This window comes from Phasianus colchicus, chromosome 6 (assembly GCF_987193195.1).
Source record: "Phasianus colchicus chromosome 6, bPhaCol1.hap1.1, whole genome shotgun sequence".
Classification (NCBI taxonomy): domain Eukaryota; kingdom Metazoa; phylum Chordata; class Aves; order Galliformes; family Phasianidae; genus Phasianus; species Phasianus colchicus.
In genome coordinates, this window is record NC_143441.1 from 20,193,304 (window position 1) to 20,216,482 (window position 23,179).

At 41.6% G+C, this 23,179-nt stretch overlaps 1 protein-coding gene across 1 annotated transcript in view; it reads right to left on the minus strand.

Moving 5' to 3' along the window:
• Positions 1-20,344, minus strand: part of CHN2 (chimerin 2) — a 160,756-nt gene extending 140,412 nt beyond the window's left edge. Inside the window, exon 1 of the mRNA XM_031590162.2 lies at positions 19,965-20,344. Within this exon, the coding sequence (XP_031446022.2) occupies positions 19,965-20,013 (49 nt within the window). The 5' untranslated portion in view covers positions 20,014-20,344. The remainder of the gene's footprint in view (positions 1-19,964) is intronic.
• Positions 20,345-23,179: the final 2,835 nt, after the last annotated feature.

Sequence of the window (23,179 nt, forward strand, 5' to 3'; positions counted from 1 at the left end):
ATGAACAAACAAAATGTTTCCTTTCATAACTCATTTTACAACAGAAGCAGCAATGACTCCAGTACTGCTGCCAAGTTCCTCTGGAGTGTTTACAGCCCCCTCAACCTATAGATTTCTCCTGCAGTGCCGGCTGCTTCCTAACTTCTCCTGCCAACCTGCTCACCTTGCTCTGTGATGCAAGGCTGCAGCAGCGGTTAAGCCCCAAACTCTTCTTATAGAGTATTCTTTAATTTCCTGGCTGATTAAATACCTTCCATGAGCATAAGCTGTTAGTACAAGTAATCAAATAAGGCGGTGTCTAGCCTGGCCACCAAACTCGTATCTGCTTGGAAATGAATGAAAGGCTTTCACATCCAATCTCTTCAGTAAGTAGATATAATTTAAAGATACTGTAATTACTGCCAGGGTAAGCCACAAAGAAAAGGAAGCATTCTGAATTGAAGTCACAGGAAACTGAAGTTTCTCAGTGTTTTAATTAATCAGAAAGTTTGGAGAGCCAACTGCATCCTGGGCTGCATCAAAAGGAGTGGGCAGCAGGGTCAAAGGAGGGGATTGTTCCCCTCTGCTCTGCCCTCATGAGGTTTCACCTGGAATACTGCATGCAGGCCTGGGGCTCTCGGCACAAGGAGGATGCAGAGCTGCTGGAGCAGGTTCACGGAGGGCTATGAGGGTGATCATAGGGCTGGAGCACCTCTCCAATGAAAAACAGTTAAGGGAGCTGGGTTTGTTCAGCTTGGAGAAGAAAAGGCTCCAGGGAGACCTCACTGCAGCCTTTCAACACTTAAAGGGAGCTTTAGTTATAAGCTCCCTTATAAGAGGGAAACCAACTTATTACACAGGTAGATAGTAATAAACAGTTTTAAACAAAAAGAGGGGAGATTTAGATTAGACATCAGGGGAATTTATTCACTCAGCAGGCAGTGAGGCACTGGCACAGCTGCCCAGAGAAGCTGTAGGTGCCCCATCCCTGGAGGCACACAAGACCAGGCTGGATGGGGCCCTGGGCAGCCTGAGCTGGTGGGTGGCAGCCCTGCCCATGGCAGTATTTGGAACTGGGTGGGTTTTAAGGTTCCTTCCATACCAAGCCATTCTATGATTCTATGAACATTCATTAATATTGATACTATTTCAGCCACAGACATGCTTCAAATACTAATAAATACTTCAGGGGGAAAACCCTACTGCAGGCAAACACTCACCTGCTCAGCTCACCAGAAAGCAGGCATTTCGTGGCCAGTAAGTTTCATCAGGCTTTTGGCCAATGAAGAAACCTCAAAGTATAGAGTACTGCAGTAAGGAACTTACAGATTTGGAAGGAGGTGGAAGAAAATAGGGAGTGCTGCAGGAAGTCAGGACAGAGGGGAAAACAGGAGCTAGGGTGTGGAAATGGCAGATAGGGGCAACACTGGGAGCATTACAGGTGGGATCTCGTGCAGGACATAATGAGCTGCTGTGGCAGTGGTCAGTTCAGAGGACTCAGGATAAAGGAAAGAGGATTCAGATACTCCTGCAGTCACAGTATTCCATACTGTCATACTTCCTCCCCCAAGCTGTCCACCAGCCATTCCCCAACTGCTGCTAAGACTAAGTGGTTTCAATCCAAACGCAAGCATGTGCTATCCCAGACAGAAAATGAAGACATTGGGAATGGCTCCACAAAGCACACAGCTGACACAGCTAATGGAAACAAAATAACTACAGGCCTTTATCCTCATTATCAAGAGTATCACGCAGCATTTAGCCAACCAGTTGGGACATGCTGTCACTTCACTCTGATGATGCAATCAGCTCTATGCTGCTGATCCACCGTCCATGTAGGGACCTGCTGGTAACACTGATGTTCTGCAAAAGCAGAAATGTCTGTCCATATGGAGACCATTGTAAGAATGAGCATCTCTTTATGCTCCTGGTTGGATTTCTCACTTATTCTATGTTACTGACCATTCACATGGATCAAATATTCTGAAAAACAAAGCCAATTTCATTTTACTGCTCCCCACAGCATTTGTACTGTTTTAGCAAAGAGGAGCTAGAAATTTAAGCACAAAGGGCATTTACTTGCTGCTAGAAAGACCTACATAAAAGTTCATTTTTTAAACAGTTTTTGTATTGTTCAAAATTTTTATATTAACATCTGAGTCATCTTTGAAATTCTCTCCATGGCTATTTGATGTATGAGTTGTTTTCCAAGACTGAATGGGACCAAGGGACACAAAGATGTTATGGCCTTTTTTTTTTATTCTATCATGTTATCTGAGACCATTGTGAATTTGAAAATTTACACTTATAAAGAAGTCATTGAGATCTTAAAAAAATATATTTATGGACTATGCTTAAACTAGAAGAATCCATTTCCTAAAATGCCATAAATCTGATAACCTCTCCATTTTTAAAATTATATTAGTTTTGGTTGTAAAATATTTCGTGTATGAAATTAATTAATTCTTTGAAACCTGGAAGATGCAGTTTTAAAATTCCTGTGGTAAACTAACCCTTCGTAGGTGTTATCTTGAATGGCCCAAGAGGATGGTTCAGATTAAGAAACAGAAATCAAAAGCAGTAGAAAGCTTTGAATCCAAGGATTAATAATTAACCAGTTGCTAGTAACTGCTGTATTGAATTGTTAAGACAAACCATCAGCTGCACAGAAACTCACGGTATCTTTATAGCCCAGGTAGCATGAAATATTGAACCTGAAAATTGGCACTATTTTTCCCAGCAGAAAACTTTTCTTGGAACTCATCCAAGTTAATATAAGGGGTCACACAACACTGCCGTCTCCACTTCTCTATTTCAAAGGAACAAGAAAAAAAGATAGAAAAAAAAGACTGTATCACAAGGAAAAAAAAAAAAAAAAAGACAGCAAAGTAGGTCTCTAAAATGCTCATTGAGTACACTTCTCCCCTGCCACTCTCTGTTCATTTTAATCCTTTGCTGTTACTAGGTATTACTATCTGTTTAATAAGCACATTTAATCGAAACAGCTTTGTAGAATTTCAGCTCACACTCCTAATAAAACAGCATTTGAAAGATGTGCCAATACTGTAAGCACAAACTATGTTATAATTTGCTTTTAGAAGAAGCGTTCCATTATGTGGCTGACAATTAAATTATAATGTTCATGCTGACAGTGACCTGTTAAGAAGTGTACCCAGACACTCAACTTTAGGATTCTGTGGCTTCTCATCACTTAGTAATAGGCTCTTACAAGCAAAATTTTGCTTTGTTTGTAATACTGAGTATTATCCTTTCTCATAAAGCTCCCTGCATAGTCAGAATGCGCTAGCATTAAAAAAGAAATGCCCAGAGGTCCAGGGCAGCCTGATTTGGTGGGATGGCAGCCCTGCCCACAGCTGGGTGTTGGAACTGGGTGATCTTTTAAGTCCCTTCGAACCCAAACCATTCTATGATTCTACGGAAATGTGCATGCAGTTAATATTTCTTCCCACATGAAAGGCATGGCATGGCGCAAGCACCAAAAATAAAGACATGAATGAGAAGAGACGCACATCTAGGGGCAAGAAGAGGAGAGGAACATAATTGGACATAAACCCACTCTCCTCTTAGAACGTGAGCTGGTGGTCAGGGAAACAGCTCTTTGGAAAGCCTTTGGGTAACACCTGTACGAAGTGCTTCTCAATGAAGCCCTCAGTGAGGGCATGCCAGGCTGCCCTGCCTCTGGACCTCACCACTTCCACAGACCGCTGCTTCCTCTTGCAAGGTCTAAAAATAAACTTGCTTTTAGGTAAAGTTCAACAATGGAAATCTCAAATGCATAAAGCAAGGTTCAGAAAAACAGCATGAAAAATACTGTATTGGCACAAAGGGAGCTCACGTTTGAAGTCTAAAGAAAAAAGTTAACAGAGTGTATTCCTTGCCTGGAACAGGTCAGATCAGGATTAAGGACTGCTAAAGGAACAGCCTTTGAGTACATATATATGTATGCCAACTCAACCACTAACTTCAAGCAAGCTTCATTATTTTGATTTAAAGAACAGTGTGTGCTCAGTTTCATCTCATCTGATGTCTTTTATCTTCTTCTACTGCAATATTTAAAAATAACTAATCCTGCTCAGTTTTTCATTCCCTTGACCAGCCACACGTTATGGTAAAACCCAATTACCCTGACGTTTTTTGAAACTCTAAAATTGTTTTCATTAAAAAAAAAGAAAAGAAAAAAGCAGACAAAAAAAACCTGAAAACAAAACAGTATTTAAGTGTCATAAGCTTGTTTAGACCATATTGGTCCATACTTAATAAAGGCCCTTCATTAATGTGTGCTTGCCACTCAATGGATTGACCACAAATCCAATTGAGACAAAAACATTTTGGGGCGCTTTGGATGCTTACAAGTATAAAGTTTGCCTACTTCGGCTCCAAAGGAGATTTGTAATCATACAGGCTGTCACACTAATCTATCTCAATCCCAGTTCTGGATCTCAAATACTCAAAACTGAAACACCACTTTTCAAACTCCCCAGACACAGAAGAAGCTGTGATATGCTGCAAGCAGCCATGAGGGCTGAAGAAAGCAAAGTTACACTCGAAGAAACACTTTCTGCTGTTTTACAACCTGATAAAAACAAATAGAAACCAGATTCTGCATTTAAAATTATTCTTCCTGTCGAAAACTATTATCTCTTCTCTATCTATGATAAACAGACACATGAGCTTACACGTTCACACAAGGTCTTTACAGTTCGGACATTTTTAATGGGCTTGTAACTGTAGGTAGTGTTGATACACATACTAGGAAATTTTGACAGGGCTGATAAAGCCTTTGAAATCTGATTTATAAGTCACTCTGGAGGATACATTAAATCTTGCTAAAAGGAAGCTAAATGGGGAAGCTAAGAGAGTTAAACCTTTACAGGCTGCATGGTAAACAGAGATATGACATTAGAGGCCCAGAGCAAATACATGCTACCTATTAAACAAAATCATTTGAGAAAGCAGAAAAGGAAGACGGCAAAGCTAAGCAGCAGGGTATGAGGCGTTATCGGAAGCAAAAAAATATCCCTCTGAAAGCTAAAGTCATGTCTGAATGAAGGAAGTTGACTGTTGCAGGGTAAATGAAAAAATACATACAGCCAAAGCAAACTCAAACCACAGCAGAGTACAGCAAAAGACAGGCTGACAAATTACTTGCAGAAGACATAAGAACTAACAACAAACCCTTTACGGAATGCCAAGCCTGCCAGTCCAGCCAATAAATGGTCAAGGCATAAAAGGATCCCTTGGAGATCACAGAAGAAAATAAGTATTTTGAGATCTGCATATAGAGAACACTGAGCCCAAAGAACCCCCACAACAGAACTCTTCCTTATGGGAGACTCGTTGGACCGTTCACTTCACACTGAGCTTTCAGTGGGTCTTTACAGAACAAACACATGAACAATAACAATTTTATATAGATCAGGTTATACTAACCAAAGACTTTCTAAGAGATTCAGGGTTGCAATGGCACTTGACTGTCTTTAATAATGAGGACATTTTAGGAAAGTGGGAAGAGGGATAATATTGTGTCAGTTTCACAAAAGGCTGCAAAGGAAAGCCAAAAAACTCCAAGTAGCCTGACGGCTGCTCTGGGCAAATTTACAGAAACAATTAAAAAGAACAGTACTAACAGACAAATGGATAATATGATATATTAGGCAAGTCAACAGCTCTTGTAAAAGCTTGGAAATTTAGCCTAAAATTTGATTTGGTTTGAAGTAAAAACTCCCTACAAACTCTTCCTTCTCAGTACTTCAGAAAGCTGGTGCAGGGAGCTTCTTGTTCCCTCTTCCAGGTCCTTCAAATGAGAGCTGGCATCTCCCATTACATGGACTGCAGCCTCTGATAAATCACGGGGTACAGTAAACTGAGCTGACTACAGAGCTAACTCATAAGATCACATTTCTTCACATTTGTCACAACTTGGTGGAAAATCAGAAACAAAATGCCCTTAATCACAGGCTTATGGAGGTTTACACATAGAAAAAATTCTGAAGTCATTTCTGCTTGACGTTAAATAATCAGCCTCAGTATCTGCAAGCAAGATAAATACATTCATGGTGGAAAAAAAAATCTGTTAAAATAAAATATGCAAATGCTTTCAGATGTGCATATCATTGATACTTTAGAAAGGTTCTGTCCACCCACGGTGTTTCTCCTTGCAAGAGTGGTAGGAGACATATCAAAATTGTTACCTCAGCAGCTGCTATTCCAAATGGCACTCAACAGCTTCAGAAACGAACAGCATCAACTTCTTGAATTATGTAGCAATGAGTAAATCTGTTCTGAAATGTTTCCTAGGGAGGAGTCTGATCATCAGGCATGGGGAAGCTGATAACAGACTAAAGAACTGTTGGAACACAAATGCAGAATTACACTGTTCCAATCACTGATGTAAGTTGGAGCCACTTCACTGCTTTAAGCACAATTCTTTCCTAACTCCAAGCCTGAGAATGGCATAGATGTACAAGTAGAAGGAACAAGAACATACAAGAAAGGAGGGAAAAGCAAAAGGAAATATAATTAAACTGTAGTGGGACAAAGCATGTCCTAAACTGCTTTTATAAAGGGAACCACAATGGAAAAGACGAATTTGTGACACTGTATTTTACCAAGCAAAATAAGAAACATAATAAGGAAAAGAATTTTTGAAATATGTCCCTGTCATGTTTTTATGATTTTTATTATCGGTATGCCACATCATAACATCATGTAAAGCACTGATAGTTAAAGAGTTAATACCCTACTTCCATGGACTGTCTGTTTTCCAAATACCTGGCACTCAGAAGAGAAGAACTACCCCAGAGGACTTTGTCTTTAGAGGGGAAGATAAAGCTCCTGGCAAGTTGTGGGACTGTCTCTTTCCTTGCTGTCTGGCAGTGTGTGAATGCTCTCCCCAGCTGTTTTGCCTTCAATTTTAGAGTAAGACCTTTGGTTTTGGACACTCTCTATCTCACTCTACTTGATTTATTAGCCTCAGTTCCAATTATATATTGTATTGTGCTATCTTGCATTCCGATATCTTATTTAGTTAATTAACCTTCCTTCACAGATTGTTGCCACTGTTCTGCTTTTAGGCCCATCTCCCTAGCCTTCCACCCTTCCCCTTTCTTGGGGCATGGGTCTGTGGGTCCCTTGCCCTATTTATCACAAAACTGGGCTGAACCAGCCTGTAAACCATTGATACCCCCTCCCCTTTTGGGGCTGGTGGACCTGTGGGACTGCTGTCCCCCTGTTACAGACAGATAGATCTAGATAACTCCATGACAGTCCTCGATATGGGCAAAAACCTGTCATAAGCTCCAAGGAGGTGGTACTGTCTAATGAATTGTGAACATTTATTGGAAAATCCTTTTTTATTGTTTTTCACTCCATGTTGATTTTAATTCTAGTCCCTGGCAGTAGCTGAGTGGTTTCACTGTTCTGCCCATGTTTTTCCCCCATTATGAAACAGGTGCTTTGTTAAGAATATACAGAATTATGCAAAAAAGTTCTGTTGTGTGTTTTTTTTTTAAATCTTGCTGATTACAAACTCGTAATGATTACATAAGACTAGTATCCAGTACTTGTAAAGTTAATATGCATCTTATACACCATAGAGAGTGACAAGCTTTCTGTAAAACACACCACTTTCAGACAAATTCGTGTACACTCGTGTTTCCTAGGCACTCTGTAAGCTTTCAATCAATACAGTGCTGCCAGTAGTCAGTGTGCAGTTTTCTAAAGCTTCTTAAGAGGTGAAGCTGAAAGCCTTTTCCTGTAAAGGGAAAGTAAATTACACTACTCAATTACACTTACAATCATTTTATATTGGGTTTTTTTCATCCTTAATTTTTGAGAATTCTATTTTGATAAGCTTATTATGCATATTGATAAGACTGATCAATTATTTAAAAATAACTCAGACTGAACCAGATTTCCCCTCATTTTCACCACTTAGGCTACAGCACTTGCCAATAACTGTGAATAATACAAATTTTAAATTACACCCTTCAGTGAATATATGTATTACTGTCATAACTGCACAAGAGGAAGCAATTGCAATGCCAGTGATGACACGTACTCATCAAACCAAAAGAGATCAAAGGAAGCTAAACAAATACAATACAGAAAAGACTTTCATGAGTCAAAGCCCTCTGCAGCAGCTCTTTGAAGGCAATGTGTCTCCTTCTTAGCTCACAGAAGGAAAAAAGAAACAGACAGTGGGGGTGGGGAACAGATTCCTAATATTTTCCTAAATATCCCTGATTGCTTAAACCTACACACACACACACGCGCATGCATACTCAATACATGTAATTAGTAACAGTGCCAATTCTTCACCCTTCTGGCTGTAATTTATACTCACTATGCTTGTTCTCATAGCATTCTTCAAGTTATAAAATGTTGGCTCCGAACTGTCATCTATTCTACATTTCTACAGTCACCAACCTGTTTGCATGGAAAGGACACGGGCTCATTATAGGTATATCTTAGCAAAAATGAGAAAGCACTAATTAAAATGGGTGGTTAACAACATTCAGCAAGGTAGACCTCCAGTCCTGACTGTACTTTTTACATGCATGATAAGAATACTTCTAACTAGCTGCAGCTTATTCTGTTCAGCAAAGTTCTGCTGACATGATTCAGATTTTCTTCATGTTTTTTTTATCCTCTTCTTTGTTTTCTTCATTTAACTACCAAGTGATCAGTTTCAGTGCTAAAAAACACCAAACTAAATAAAAGAATAACAACCTTGAAACTGGCAGATTCAGTTTTAAGTTTCTGATGACAGAAATGCATTTTCTCTCTGAAAAGAGGGAGCAACCAGGTTTCAAGAACAAATCCAGTAGAAAGGCAAAAAGAAAAAAGACACTGTGTGTTACTTGACAAATGAGTATAATTCATGCTGTATTTCTACACCTTTCACACAGCTCCTTCCAAGTCCATGCTCTACATACCATAGCTTAACAGAATACAGCTCAGCAATAGCTATTCCAGAACATTTCCATTTATGAACACTTTATTTCATTATAACTCTTAAGAACTTATGTTGAAATAATTTTAATGTGCAAATAAGTCCATATATAAACACTACACATCTGTCGAATTTTGTAGCTTCAGCAGAAATCACACAGTATGTGTAGATTTCTTAAGCTTCTACTGCTCAAAGCCTTACTGTAACATTAATCATTAAAAACAATACCCTTAACCCTTTTGTGGCTGCACTTTATTTTTTTCTGAAGTTTATTTTAAAAATCAATAGCACAAGGCAATTTAATGGGTTTGGGAAGAGATTTTGTTTTTTCTTGGAGCTTATTGAATCAAGTAATCCATCACTTCCGAAAGGAAATACAACAATTGCTTGGCAATGTGATGTAGCACTACCAACAGCAGGCACAGAGAACCTCTTCCTTTTGTGTTGGTAACGCTTTTTCGAACCGCAGGAAAAAAAAAAAAATCACTCAAAGTGCAACACAGGAAGCCACCGTGGCTATCACACCAAGTTCTGCATTGATGGAAATGCAGCTCTCAGAGTTCAATACAAATCTTAGCTCTCCTGTTCTTGAAAGCACGTTGTATTGCATATGCACCTACTGTTGCGTAGGTCGCTTTCTTACTTTAAGGATCACCTGTTGGTTCAGCCAAAACAGAAAAAAAGGACAATACCTAGTTTTTCCACAAAAAAAGCATGATGCTTTTGGATATGCCTTAGACCCCCTCTGCTTGTGTGCTCCCCAGATGGCCTGAACCCAACATCACCTAACGCTTGGTAACACGCCATCAGTGCACCTGATGTTTCTCTCTCACACATGCTGAGATGTACTCATCTGATATCAAGATTCCAAGACTTCCCATATTAAAAACCTATAGTTTCTATCTCTGTTCAGTGCCATGGTCTGGCATAACACTCCACTTTGTAAAGACAATCCAGAAATCAGTATTCTTGTCTCCACACAACCTAAATAAAAACACCCTGTTCTCTTGTCTGCATAATTTCATAAATTCTAACCAATCTGACATGTACTTACCTCAGTACATCTCTAATCCATCAGTTTTATTTCTCAGGGACTTCTGTGTTTAGTGCTGTTGGCAGTGTCACAATGGAAGAGTAGAAAAAAGCATCCCTGTCCATCACTGAGTCCATAGCTTTAATTTGTCTCCAAGACCCAAGCGCTCACTCAGGAGAACTGACGTTTTATCCATGGCAGCCACTCCTATTTAAGTCATCACTCATTGTTACTGTCTAAACTTAAGCACAATTTTCAACACACGCCAATATATCAGACTCAAATTAGCATGGTCTAAGGAAGCTTAGAATTGAAATTTGTCTTCCCGTTTTGTTAAGACATCAAAGGTTCAATACTCTCTCTGTAAACAGTTTCATCAACACAGAACAACCTTACTGCATGCTTCAGATTGCAAAATAAAAGAAATATAGAGCTATCACAGCATGATGCCAAAAGCTGTCCATCATCTTGGTTGCCTGGCAGGAGATCAGGAGTTATGGAGAGCATGCTCTCTCATGAAACAGGTACTTATACAAATTATGTATGATTTAAATCTTGTACCTAATCCTTAGAAATTCATCATCAGTGAAATGACATGTTCTACATATACGATGCAAATGCACCAAATATTAAATACATTACACACCAGCACTTGGAGGAGGGGAAATTTTCTAAGAAGTCTATCATAATTTGCCCCATCATAACAGCAGATGCTGCTTTAATGGAAACGACATCAAAATACTCAGAGAAGCAACCACCCAGTTCTGCAAGCTGCTGATTTACTACCACAGTGCAGTGGGAACAGAAGGTACCAAGCAGCTTGAAGGGTCAGGACAGAATACCTTGCACTGATAAAGGGATTTTCATTTGGAAAACAAAATCTTTTACAAACAATTAATTCAGCCTTATGACACTTCTATGTACTACATTAAAAAAGAATCCTGGATTTTACACAACTTTTTATTGCAACATTCAGATTTTTTTTTTTTTTTTGTACAGCCCTAAATCTTGGAGTTTTATACGAAAAACTCTGCTCTAGCTCTTAAAAGTTCATTTATTATTAGCCTTAACACATGAATCAAAAATAATGAAAGCTGAATCATAAATCCTGTTGGGTTGTATGCTCATAAAGCAAAGGAGAGGAAGTAAAAAGCCTTTCACTCCAAAGGAGAGTTTTAAATAAATCTGATTGTTTGACAGTTTCTTGTGCACTACATTAAGAATACTGGAAGGGCTGCAGAAAAAAAGTTACTTTTTCCCTGATATACTGTGAGCTGCCAAGGCAGAAAGAGATGAATGTTCCTTGTGCCATTAACTATATGCTGTTCTAAACAGCACATTGTTAATAAGATTTTCCCATCAGATTTCTTTGCAACATAGGTGTGGATTTGTTTTAAACTCAAAACATGAGATGTCAAAATACCATGTCTCAACCTCCAAACTTCTGCTATCTCTTAGGAGCTCTCGGCTATGGCAAGATGACCTAGAAGTCACAGCACACTGACTCAGCAGGAACTCTAATTGCTCTATAGGTAAAAACAGCAACAGCACGTCAGGTGGGAAAATTATCTCCCACAGTGACTATCAATGGATACCTAAAGAAAAAGAATACAGTAGCTATATAGTGATATACCTCACCAGGGCAGTTTCCTGGCCTACATTCAGCTCAGCAACAGTAGACAGAGGTGATACTATTGTGTTTAACAGCACTGGATGGATCGCCTGTGAATCCATCTAAACATCCTAAAGGCCCAGATCAGCCACCAGCATCTCTAATTTTTGCATGTCAGAGAGTTTCATGGTTTGTATATGCCTTTAAACTAAGCAGTACCTATTCCTGAACTCCTAGCTAATAGCTGAGGCGTTTACTACTCACCTACACATGCTCACACACCATATGTATAAACTACCTGTCCCACACTCTACCTGAGATTACATTCAGTAATCCTCAGGATCCACCCTGTGCATCTTTTCCCAAAGTGAAGCAGGACCAGCCACCACAAGAGGCAGGGTTAAATACATCTCATGCAGTAAGGCAGCACTTGAGCCTTTAACATCAACCTGATTCCTTGGAAAAGCTGAAAACGGAAGGTTTGCCTGAGCTGCTCAGGATCCCCTCATCTTCTCGTTGCTTTGGAGCACGCTGCTCTAGCTTATTGGGGAATTAAAGTGGATTCAGTAACTGCTTTATACAGTAGAAAAACATTATGGCAAAGATTCCAAAACTTAAAGAGCTGTTGGACGTATTTTGCTTTTGATCATGCATAAGCCCTCCAGCACACTGTTGGCACAGAACCATGATGCTGTAAGAACTTCTGCCTGCCTTTGTGATGGCCCTTCCCAGTACGCACATACATGGTGTGCTTTTCATTTTTCTTTCTTGCCACAAAATGAAACCAAACATTTAAGCAATTGATCTGTCATGATAAGACAAATTTTTACAATTAAACATCTGCTCAGCAAGCTGAATTTCATTTACAAACTAAGTTCTCCAACTCTAGCATTCAATTTTCTTCTTCGATGAAATAAAAAAAGCATGACATCACAAACACACTTCATAGCGTTTTTTTTTTTTTTTTTTTAAACCAAGAGCAACGTTTAAACAGTCATCAGGAAATCAGGAAGATAAGAAGGAAGGAGAGGAACAGCACCACAACAAGCATGTAAGAAAAAAATTCAGAAATGTGACTTGGCACTGGGTCACAACAGGCGACGTGTGATTCACTGATGGCATGAAAAGGCCCAACTAGTACCTTCCAGGCTGTCAGAAACAATACTCTGATCAAGACACCTCGCCTTGGGAGAATCAAACTGCCTGATAAAGATATCCTCAGAACAGATGTCTTATTTACCAAACTAATTGTTTTATGATGACCTTGATCAATAACTACGGAAGAAAAGCACGGGACACTCATGCAATCTTCTTCATTTTAAAAGCCCTTTAACTGTTCCTACCTCAACAAATGCATGAGACCACGCCGCCAAGTTTCAACATTCACTGGCAAGCTTCAAAGCCCATCAATGTTACAAGGGCATTATTGCAGCGTCTGTTTCCTTGTACCAGGACTATGCCCATCCCCAGCCCTGGGATTTGGACTATTGCTGAGTAAAACAGGGCGATGATGAAACTACTATTGCTGAATCGTGCATGATTCATAGTTTGTAATAGCTGCCTTCAAATATAAAATTCAAATTTACATTCTCATAATCAAAGGTCAGAAAAAGACAGCAAGAATGGGTTATTAGGCATAGCTGCTAAAAGTATACATTTACACTAGCTACTGTGCATAATTCTTAGACAAACTGTGACTACACCTGTGAAGAATGTGATACACAGGAATACTGATTTATTTCCTCTTGTATAAATCCTGGTACATTTCCCTGCAATGAAAGCTCCTTCATGCAATATTAATGTGCCATTCCTTAACACACGCTTCTCCAAATATTTAATCTCCCAAGTATCTCTTCCTTTTGTGGGAGAGAAGAGCAAGTGACAACAGACTGGTCCTCAGCATGAGAACACCCTGAGCCAGCACTCAGTGAGGCAAACGCTGCCATTGCTGCTCTTTAGCCAAAGGTATGCCTCCATTGTATATAAAAAGTGACACAAAAAAACCATATTTCTTTATCTAAAACAGTAGGTTAAAAAGCCCACCTATGCACCATAACAGACAAATGATTATAATCTGAAAATTGCTTTGTAAAACACGAAGGGCACAGACATAGAGGAGGACTGTGCGCAATGTCAAATTTTCCTTCCTATCGTTGCTCAGCATTTGGCATATTTAAGCCTTCTTAAAACCATCAAACAGAAGGCAAGAAATAGTCAATTGAACGGGTATCCAAAAAGGTCATCATAATGACAGCATGGAAGACTGTTCCCTTGATCTTGCACATATGCCTCTGAGATGAGCAGAACTGTAAGAAAAATAAGAATTCTGCTTCATTGCGTGTAGATATAAGCTAAATGGTGAAGTGGAGAGACCTGTTTCCAGTGTGTTTTATTCTTAGCAATCACAGCCTATGCATTCAGTAGCTAACTGTTGGATCAGTCATTACATGAGGATGGGGTACTCTGCCATTTTTCCCTTTTGAAATTTCATCATTTTTAATAAGAATGAAGAGTTCTTTATAATCACCAAATACAAAAGACTTCAGCTTTAATTTAGAGCAAGAACACCCTGGCTTGAGGAAGCTCCATATAAGGAACAGGAAAAAGAAAAAAACAACCATCCTCTTATTGCCCTTTAGAAAATCAAAAGTAGCACCTTATAGGCACAATGGCAGCATGATTGAAATGGCTTTCATGTGCCATTTTTACTATGCTTTTTCTATTAGATCATTGAGAATAAACATCTGTTTTCATTTACTAATCTTTTTCCCAATTAGAATCTCTCTGAATCTGTGTACAATAGTAATTTCATTTCTTCTCACTTGCAAGCATCTTAATTAAAATCAGCTTATGTTGACTTTCATTTTTACAATATATCTGCCTATTTCACATCATAGCACCTTCATGACCCCCAGAGAGTCACGAGCCTTTAATATTTTATTTTGACCTTGTTAAGTTACTGGAACCATCAAAGATTTTTCTTCTTCCTTCACTGAGCCATTTTTTTTATCATCAAAATGCACAGTATGTGTGAAAATACATAGCTGAGAACTATGCTGCCTTTAAACAACATATCCCTGTTCATTTATGAGAAAGCAATTTGTTGCTTTTCAAGTTATAGCAAGAATGAGTTTTCAAACCATAAACTTCATTATTAATTTAGGATGACTGGTATATAATGTCTCTTTTTCCATGAGCTTCAGGACAGAAAACTATTGCTTTCTCTTTTCAATTAAAAACAAAACAAAAAAACACCACCAAAGACAGCTGATTTTAGAAGAAGAATTTATAACAGTCATCTTCTACCTCTGAGTTTACAAAAACAGAAGGCTTGTAGGGAGAAGCAGTATCTTATTAGAGCAGCTAATCATAAGACACAGACAAAAAATAAAAATCCCCAGACGAGATATGTAAACCCATCTCAGGCCTGCAGCAGAAAACTTGCCAGTGTGTGTTCGATGTGTTTCAGCTCCACCATTTAGCCTAATGATAGAGGTGCACACAGCACGTGAAGAAGCTTTGGCTCAGATGGGAATGGAAAAGTGCACAGTGATCCCTTCAGCCTTCACAGCTTCTCTAATGCCCACAGATTTATCTTTGGAGCTTGGAGAAACTGTGAGCACATCTTTTTACATTTGCATTATAAAGGCAAAGGTTTTGGCACAATCTGAGTCCTGCTAGCAGAGAAAGGCTGATGGCATTCTGCCCTTCAGCACACTTTACTCTTACCTTCAGTGCGGATGCCAGCACCCCCCCCAACCTGATAGACACCCAAATTATCTCAGCCTCCTGCCCATTACCAGGAAGCAGACAGCTTTTCAAGCAGAGCTCTTTTACAGGAGGGCTCAAAGTCTTTAAGGCAGTTGGGATTCAAGAAGTGTGTAGATGTGGCATCTGGGGACATGGCTTAGCAGGCATGGCAGTCATGGGTTGACTGCTGCACTAGATGATCTTAGTGGCCTTTACCAACCTCCATGGACGAGCCACTTTGTGTTAGCTTTATGTGGCACAACTGTGCAGAGACTAAGACTTCTGATGCCCACAAACACAGCTGCATGAAGCCTGGTTGGGAAGCACGCTGGTTTTTTTGTTTTGTTTTTTTTTGCTCCTCAGAAAAGCAGAGCAGACACAGTTGCAAAGTTGTCTTCAACCAAGACTGAATTTAAATTCCAGAAAGCGGAGCTTGAAGTTCATCAGTCACAAACAATCAGTATTTGGTTGCTGGGTAGAGGAAGCTGGGGTCAGCTGATGATGATGTGGGAGAAGTAAATGGTTTGACAAGAAAAGATGAAAAATTTCCAAAATAAAAAAAAAAATTAAAAATGTAAAAGTTCAGAATGAATAAGTGTCTATACTAAGACAGGAAGCAGAAGGTAATAGGTTTATCTTAAGGAAAAAGCAGTGTGAAGGAAAGCACAGAAATGCATACAGTCAACTAGAGAATAGAAAACAAGAAAAGATGCCACTTGTGGCTGAATCAGCACTTCATCTGGGAAGAAGAACAAAATTTAGGAGCTTGCAAGGCATAAAGCTAACAGATCGCCTGGGTATTCACTATAGAAGAGATTATGGGAAAGTTAAATGGAATTCCCAGAGGGAGTAATTATAATTTCAGCACTTCATTTGCTCTGCAGATTTACTCAAGATCCAAAGAAGAAATTTTAACTGCTTAGCAGATCCACCTTCCTCCCTCTGCACAGTACAGCCTTTTATCTCTCAGCCACATTGAAACAACTGTTTACACTCAACGAGTAGCTTATGTTCTGCCTCCAAAAGCAGTATGTGTAGAAATGCAGCATAAATGTCTCCCTGCTCACTCCTGTAGATTTTGCTGCCCTTAAATGCGTTAGCGAACAAAATCTGTCAGACTCAGGTCACATGGGGCCCATGACAAGAACCTGGCACTGCCGAACCTGTGGTTAGCATCCTCACAGTAGCTGTTGGAACCAGCACTAGAGACACCCAACTCAAGAAAGGACAGGTCTTTGAGCTGTGAAAGCAAAGGAGCAACAGACTGTTAAGAACTAACCCTTGCACTAGCATTAGTTTATACCTCATAGCTCTCCATATGTGTCAGCTCCCTATCTGTGCTGATACAATGAGTCACCCCGCCGTGCCACTGTGCAAACTGCTCCAGGACAGAACTAAGTTCTGGTCATGCACGGGCACAAGTTGAAGTGAAGGCTATAATTCCCACTTGCACCCTTACAGACTGTAAGAGGGTTGGCAAAATACCTACACCCTGAAATCCTTGGACAGCTTTCTCACATTAAATATTTTTGAATTGTTTAGTATTGGACTTGTTTAACATCCTCACTGACATGAACAGGCAAGAATCAAAACAGAATTGCTACAAGGCAAATGGTCACTTGCAGGAACAAATCCTCAGGCTTCAGAAGTATCTTTAATGAACTGACTTCTTTTCCCCTCCCTGGCCTTAGTGCGACTACTTTGTTCCTACAATACAGCTGTGCTCACCACTACAATGAATATATGACTAAAGAAGGAGGACTGTCTGTATTTTAAGAAAGGCAGGTAATAGACAGGAATTTTCATTCACTTATTTAAAGGGGGTGACTTCTTCCATCTGCCATTCAAACACTGATTTCTCCTATTATCACTCAGTCAATAAATCCTTTTACTCCTTAGAAGTCAGATTCTGGCTAACCCTCACCTTTCCATACACATCATACAGGCCAACCAAAATTCTGATCTGAGCAGAGAGAACCTGAAAACACTCAACACCACACTGCATTTAGATGACTGGAATCTGGCTGTCAACCAACTCAACGCGTATCTGTGCACTTCCCCCAGCTACTACCACCACCAATGCCCAAAAGAAATTACGGAAAACTCCTTAAGTATAACATCATAGTGCTCAAAACTAACCACATATTTGGGCGTTACAGACACTTCTCTCTGGACATCTGCTGTTACCTCAAAAACAGAGTAGACCCTGACAGTGGTTTCAAATTTGAATTATATACCCTCAAGAACAGTTCTGTTTCTTCTCAGAATGCTTGTAAACGAATGCATCTTCAATAAACAAACAACAGCAGCAGCAAAAAACACATTTTCCTGGAGCTAAAAATTCATTTACAAATAGGATACTTCATGGAAACATAAAATCATCAAGGAACAGACCACTAAGATCATCGAGTCCAACCAGCAACCCATCGCCACCCTGCCTGCTAAGCATGTCCCTCAGTGCCACATCTACTCCTGAACATTTCCAGGGATGGTGACTCTAAGCTGTCCATAGAATACTGCAAAACCTGGAGGTATTACATGAACAATGCTTAAATTTGGCTTCAGAAGTTCTGAGCAAGATGGACAACTGCTTCTAGAGATGGACAAATGATCCAGCAGCACAACACGCAGCTTGACAAGTCAGTGGTGGAATGGACTCCTATAGCTTGCTGTTCTGCTATCAGCCATGAACTTTACTTCTGTTAGTAAAATGCTGCATGATACTATAATCTTCCCTTTCCTGCTGAGTAGAAATAATTATGTCATTTTGAAGTCTTCATACTGCTAAATTAAACATACACATAAATTCTAGCAAATTAAATTTAAAAGCAAGACTGTTTGGTTAGATTATGTAAAAAAGTATGCTCTAAGACTTGCTGAGTTCTGAGAACTGAAACCGCAGACAGCACAAATACAGCTGCACACATTCAGATATGGTGCATTTGCTAATATTGGAAACTTCAGCATGCTGCAGCAAATTCAACTTCTGATTAGTATGTGCATAGAAAAAAAAAAACACACTGCAGAAAACAAAAAGCACTTCAAGGTTGTAAAGTATGAAAGTGAGAGGGACTCTGTTGCTTTATGAAGCACTTGACAATATTTATTAGTTTTATCACTGTGGCATCTAACAGCCACAAGTGCGGACCAAGACCTTGCAAAAAATACAGAAAAGCTTGACCACAAAATGCTGAAGGCTGCAGCAGAGAGCTCAATACAAAGTACAGTGCTGGCAAGCACCAACCTAACTTTCAACAGCGTGCACCTAAAGCCCAGAGCTCAGCTCCTAGGCTGGATGTTAAGTTTGGAACAGGAGTCACTTAACTGAAGGAGAGTACACCTGGAGTCTTCCATATCAAATGCAAAACCAAGGATGTGCCCGAATTCCCACTGCTCTCTGCAGTTTGGGCATTTGAATTGCATGGGTTCAGCATGGGAGATGGATCCCAGAGACTACAGCTAAAGAGATTCATGGTGGTGATGGGTCAATGGTTGGACCAGATGATCTTAGTGGTCCAACCTTAATGACTCAGGAGTGTGCACTGAGCACTATTCTCATGGGCTGGAATGGAACGTAGGGAAGACCTACATTCATGGAGCAAGGAAGTGCATGGGAACATGATTCTTAACTGGTAGCTTGTTGCGTTGGATTGACTCTTTCTTGTTTTCATTCCGGTCCTGCGACTCTTGCATCATGAACATGAACACTACACAATTTCTCATGCTACTTCTTTTAGGTGCTTGCTTTCTAGTTAAGGCAATCCGGGCTTGCAGTGTTTATGTTTTCTATTAAAAGGGTTGGAATAAATACTAGTTTTAAGCAGCCAGTTCTTTCTTTGGATCTGGCAGTAAGAGGCACATCCTGGAACAGTGACACATGCAGTAAGTTGTGTAAGCCATATACCATCTTCAAAAGAAATAGTCGTTCACTGCCTGTTACATATATACGTTTTGTTTTTTTTTTTTCCTGTGGTTGTATTGATAGTCAAAGGAGCTCGTCGGCTTTTCACAGCACATATTGCTGCTCTTAAAAAGAGCTCTTACAAATTCTCAGTCTGGCACCTCCAATAAAACACTGAGTCACAAGTCCTTTGAACCCCAAAGTTGTTCATCCTTCTATTTACTTCCTCAGCCCGGTACGCGCCAGGATACCACACTGCCAATTTCGTTGGTCTATTATCACTGAAGTATTAAAATAACCCAACGAGAGAAGCAGCAGACAACAGTACTATTTTATCACCGCTTTCAGTTTCGGGCTGCCTCGCTCACGAACGCAACTTTTCTCTTTTCCCGCAGCTCCGCAGCCCTGGGCGCAGGAGAGCACGGGTGGCACTGGGAGCAGCGGCCGCTAACGCGGTGCCGGCGGGAGCCGCGGGGCTCGCCCCGTGCCCGCCCGGGGGAGGCTGCTCCCGCTGCAGGAGCTCTGCGAGAGGCTCTTCCGCCCCGCACAAAGGCAGTGCGGGGAGGAGGCGAGCCCGACCCCCTCGAGAGGGGCACCGAGCCCGGGGGTAGGGCTTAAGGGGCACCGCGTCGGGCAGGCGGGACGGCGAGGCGCCGCGGACAGGTAGCTCTCCGCTAAAAATGGAGGGAAGGGAGAAATTCCGGGAGAAACTTACCGGAGGAAACCGACGAGCCGGACAAACTGGAGTTGCTGGATGCTGCCATGGTCCCTCTTCCTCACCCCTTTAGCTGCGAGCCCCGCATCGGCTCCCGCTGCCGTCCGGCTGCTGCCAGCCCATGGCCAAGTGCCGGAGCCGCGCAGCTCCCAGCCGCCGCCGCAGCCCGCGCTCGGTTTCCTCCTGCGCCTACGGGGAGCGGGGCTCCGGCACCGCAGAGCTGCTCGCCGCGCCGCGGGGCTGGGCAAAGCCGTTCGGCGGGTCGCGGAAGGGGCCGCGGCGCTCCCGGCGCCTCACTCCGCCGGGGAAGCTGGGTTTACCTTGCGGCGGGGACGGGAGAGCCGCCCTGCCCGCGCCTTCCCTTCTCCTCCTCCCTTCCCTTCCCCGCCTCCTGGCGGGCAGCGCTGACAGCCCGGCGGGGGCACCGCCGCCGCTCCCCCCGCGCACACAAAGGAGGCGGCGGAGCTGCCGGCCCTCGGGGCGGCGGGCGAGGGTCGAACCGCCCTGGCGGCCCCAGCGAGCCCCTTCCCGGCACCGGGCTGGAGGACAGCGCGACTCCTGCCATGTGCCGCTGCCCGGAGCCTGTTGAGCGCCCCAGCCCCGCGTTCCCGGCTGCGGGGCTGCGCACCTGGGGCAGAGCTTGCATCAGCCCTTTGTCTGCCTCTTTCCTCCACTGCTTCCTTGTTGCTTCTCTGCTCCATCTAGCACCTCTCACCCTCACTTTTCTTCCCTTTTTATCTTCTCCGTCCCCTCCTTTCCCCCCCCTCCTTTTTTTTTTTTTTGTCCACTTTATTTCTTTTTCTGCCCACCTGGCTTTCTTATTCTTAAAAGAGAATCCTACACCGTTCTCCTCCCAGGTTCTCTCTCCCCAGCGGTGCCTGCCAGCCCTGCTGCGTGGCCTGGGCCGCTGCCCTGCGGCTTCTTAATGGGCAGCTGCAAAAGAGGGAGAGCCAAGAAAGCATCAGCTTAAAGCTCCTCTCGGTTGGCTGCTGGATATGGCTCCTCGCAGCACTTTACGGACAGCCAAAGCTCCAATCTCGTTTTATTAAATGAGGGTGAGAAGGCAGCAGGAAGGTGGTCAGCTGCCATGCGACTGTCAAATGCCAGGCGGCATGACAAGCCTTGCTGGCATGGGATCCGTAAGAAGGCTATAACCCATTTGCCTTGATGGTGATTTATGAAAGCCTTCCATGTTTCATAACATAGAGGCTATAAAATAAAGTTACTTCGGGACGAGCGGCGAATCGCATTAAAGTTTCTCCTGCGAGCTGAGCCCTACCCACCCAATCCGCACAGTTTTCCAAGAGATCGCGCAAACTGCTTGCCCTCTCTGAAACCTGCACCCAGCTACTCCCCATCCTCCCCGAAACAAAACGCAGCCCGGGCGCTCGGCACCCTCCGCAGGATCCCGCTTCTCCCCCGGAAAAAAAGTGTCGTTGCGCCCTCTAGCGTCCGGCGCGGCGCTATTGCCCGCCAGCCTCGGAGCTGCGGCGGGCAGCGGCGCAGGGCTCGCTTTGCCAGACTTTGTTTTAAGGGTAGTTCACTCCGTACGAGGAGCAGCAACCTTTGCAATCGGCTTCAGAGCTAACTCTTATTAATCTGCAAATTACTAGCTGGCCTGAACAAAACCATTACAGGCGCGTCGCTGCTTTTTGGTCTTTGGCCAATTGTTTTGTGTTCTAAAGATTAAATGTTGAACCAAAAAAAAAAAAAAATGTAGTATGCCACATAATATGGTAAATATTAATACAGAACCAGAGCTATTTTGTCTGGGGGAAGAGGAGGCTAAGGGGAGACCTTATTGCTCTTTCAATACCTAAGAGGTGAGTAGAACAAGAGCAGGGTTGGTCTCTTCTCACTGGTGACAGGACAAGGGGAAAATGGCCTCAAGTTGCACCAGGGTAAGTTTAGATTGGATATCAGGAAAAACTTCTTTGCAGAAAGGGTTGTTAAGCGCTGGAATAGGCTGCCCAGGGAGGTGGTTGAGTCACCATCCCTGGATGCATTTAAGAACAGCCTGGATGTGGTGCTCAGGGCCATGATTTGGCAGTGGTTTGTTAGAGTTAGGGGTAGTATGGTTAGGTTGTGGTTGGATTCTGATCTTTAAGATCTTTTCCAACCTGAGCAATTTTGTGATTCTATGAGATGTCAGACCTGTAATAGTAAGTTATCCACTCACATCATGTTTTGTGAGATACATTCACTTTTCTCCTGCATAATTATTTTTCTTCTCCTCCAATTATGTCTTTCTAATATTTTCCCTTTACAATCTGTCACATCTCTTTCTCTCCCTAATCTTGCCCTCATGTCTCTCCATCAACAGTCAGAAAACTGTGTCATATGAAATACATGAAATATAGTAGTGTAAACAAAACAGAACCACAGAATCACATAAGCTTTTGACTTGGACTAGATGGCCTTTAAGGCTCCCTTCCAACTCTTCTGCAATGAACAGAGACGCCTGCAGCCAGATCAGGTTGCTGGGAGCCCTGTCCAGTATGACCTTGAATGTCTCATATCTAATCTAAATCTCTCCTGATTTTGTTTGAAACCAGATAACAGCCTCTCAACCAGTTAAATATTGGTTTCAGCTAAGTATTAGAAAAATAAATCTACCTGCACATTTCTTCAAAACCACATTTCATTTTTACCATCTGGATGTATAGCCCTGAATAATTTGCTTTCTGTGAAGGTTCTGATGATAAATATTAGTGGACTGTTCCTGGCAATAGTAAATAGCTGATATTAGAGAATATTAGTGGAATATTTTTGCTCCTGATTTTGACCATTCACACTAGAAATCTGATTCTAGATAATGCTGCCATTCATTCTTGCAGGGAAAGAAACCAATCATTTTACCTACCTATTCACTTAAAATAGATTTTGATACTCTGTATTAACTACAATGATAAATATTAGGCCAGAAGTATTTGCTAAATAACCTAATAAAGACTTCATTTTTTTTTGCTGAGAAAAGATTTTCATAATTGGTTTTAAATGATCTTTCCAGCCATAAATCTGAATAAAGCAAGAGAATAATTTCTTTATAGAATGACTACTCCATGCATTCCACTAACTGTAAGTAAAGTATTTTCTGTCTAAAGTCATTGAGTATGGAAATGTCTGGTCATTAACTTGAATATCCCTGAAAAATAGACAAATCTTGATGTCTTTGTGATAATAGAAGGTTAGGTAACTTCAATTTTCACAACATT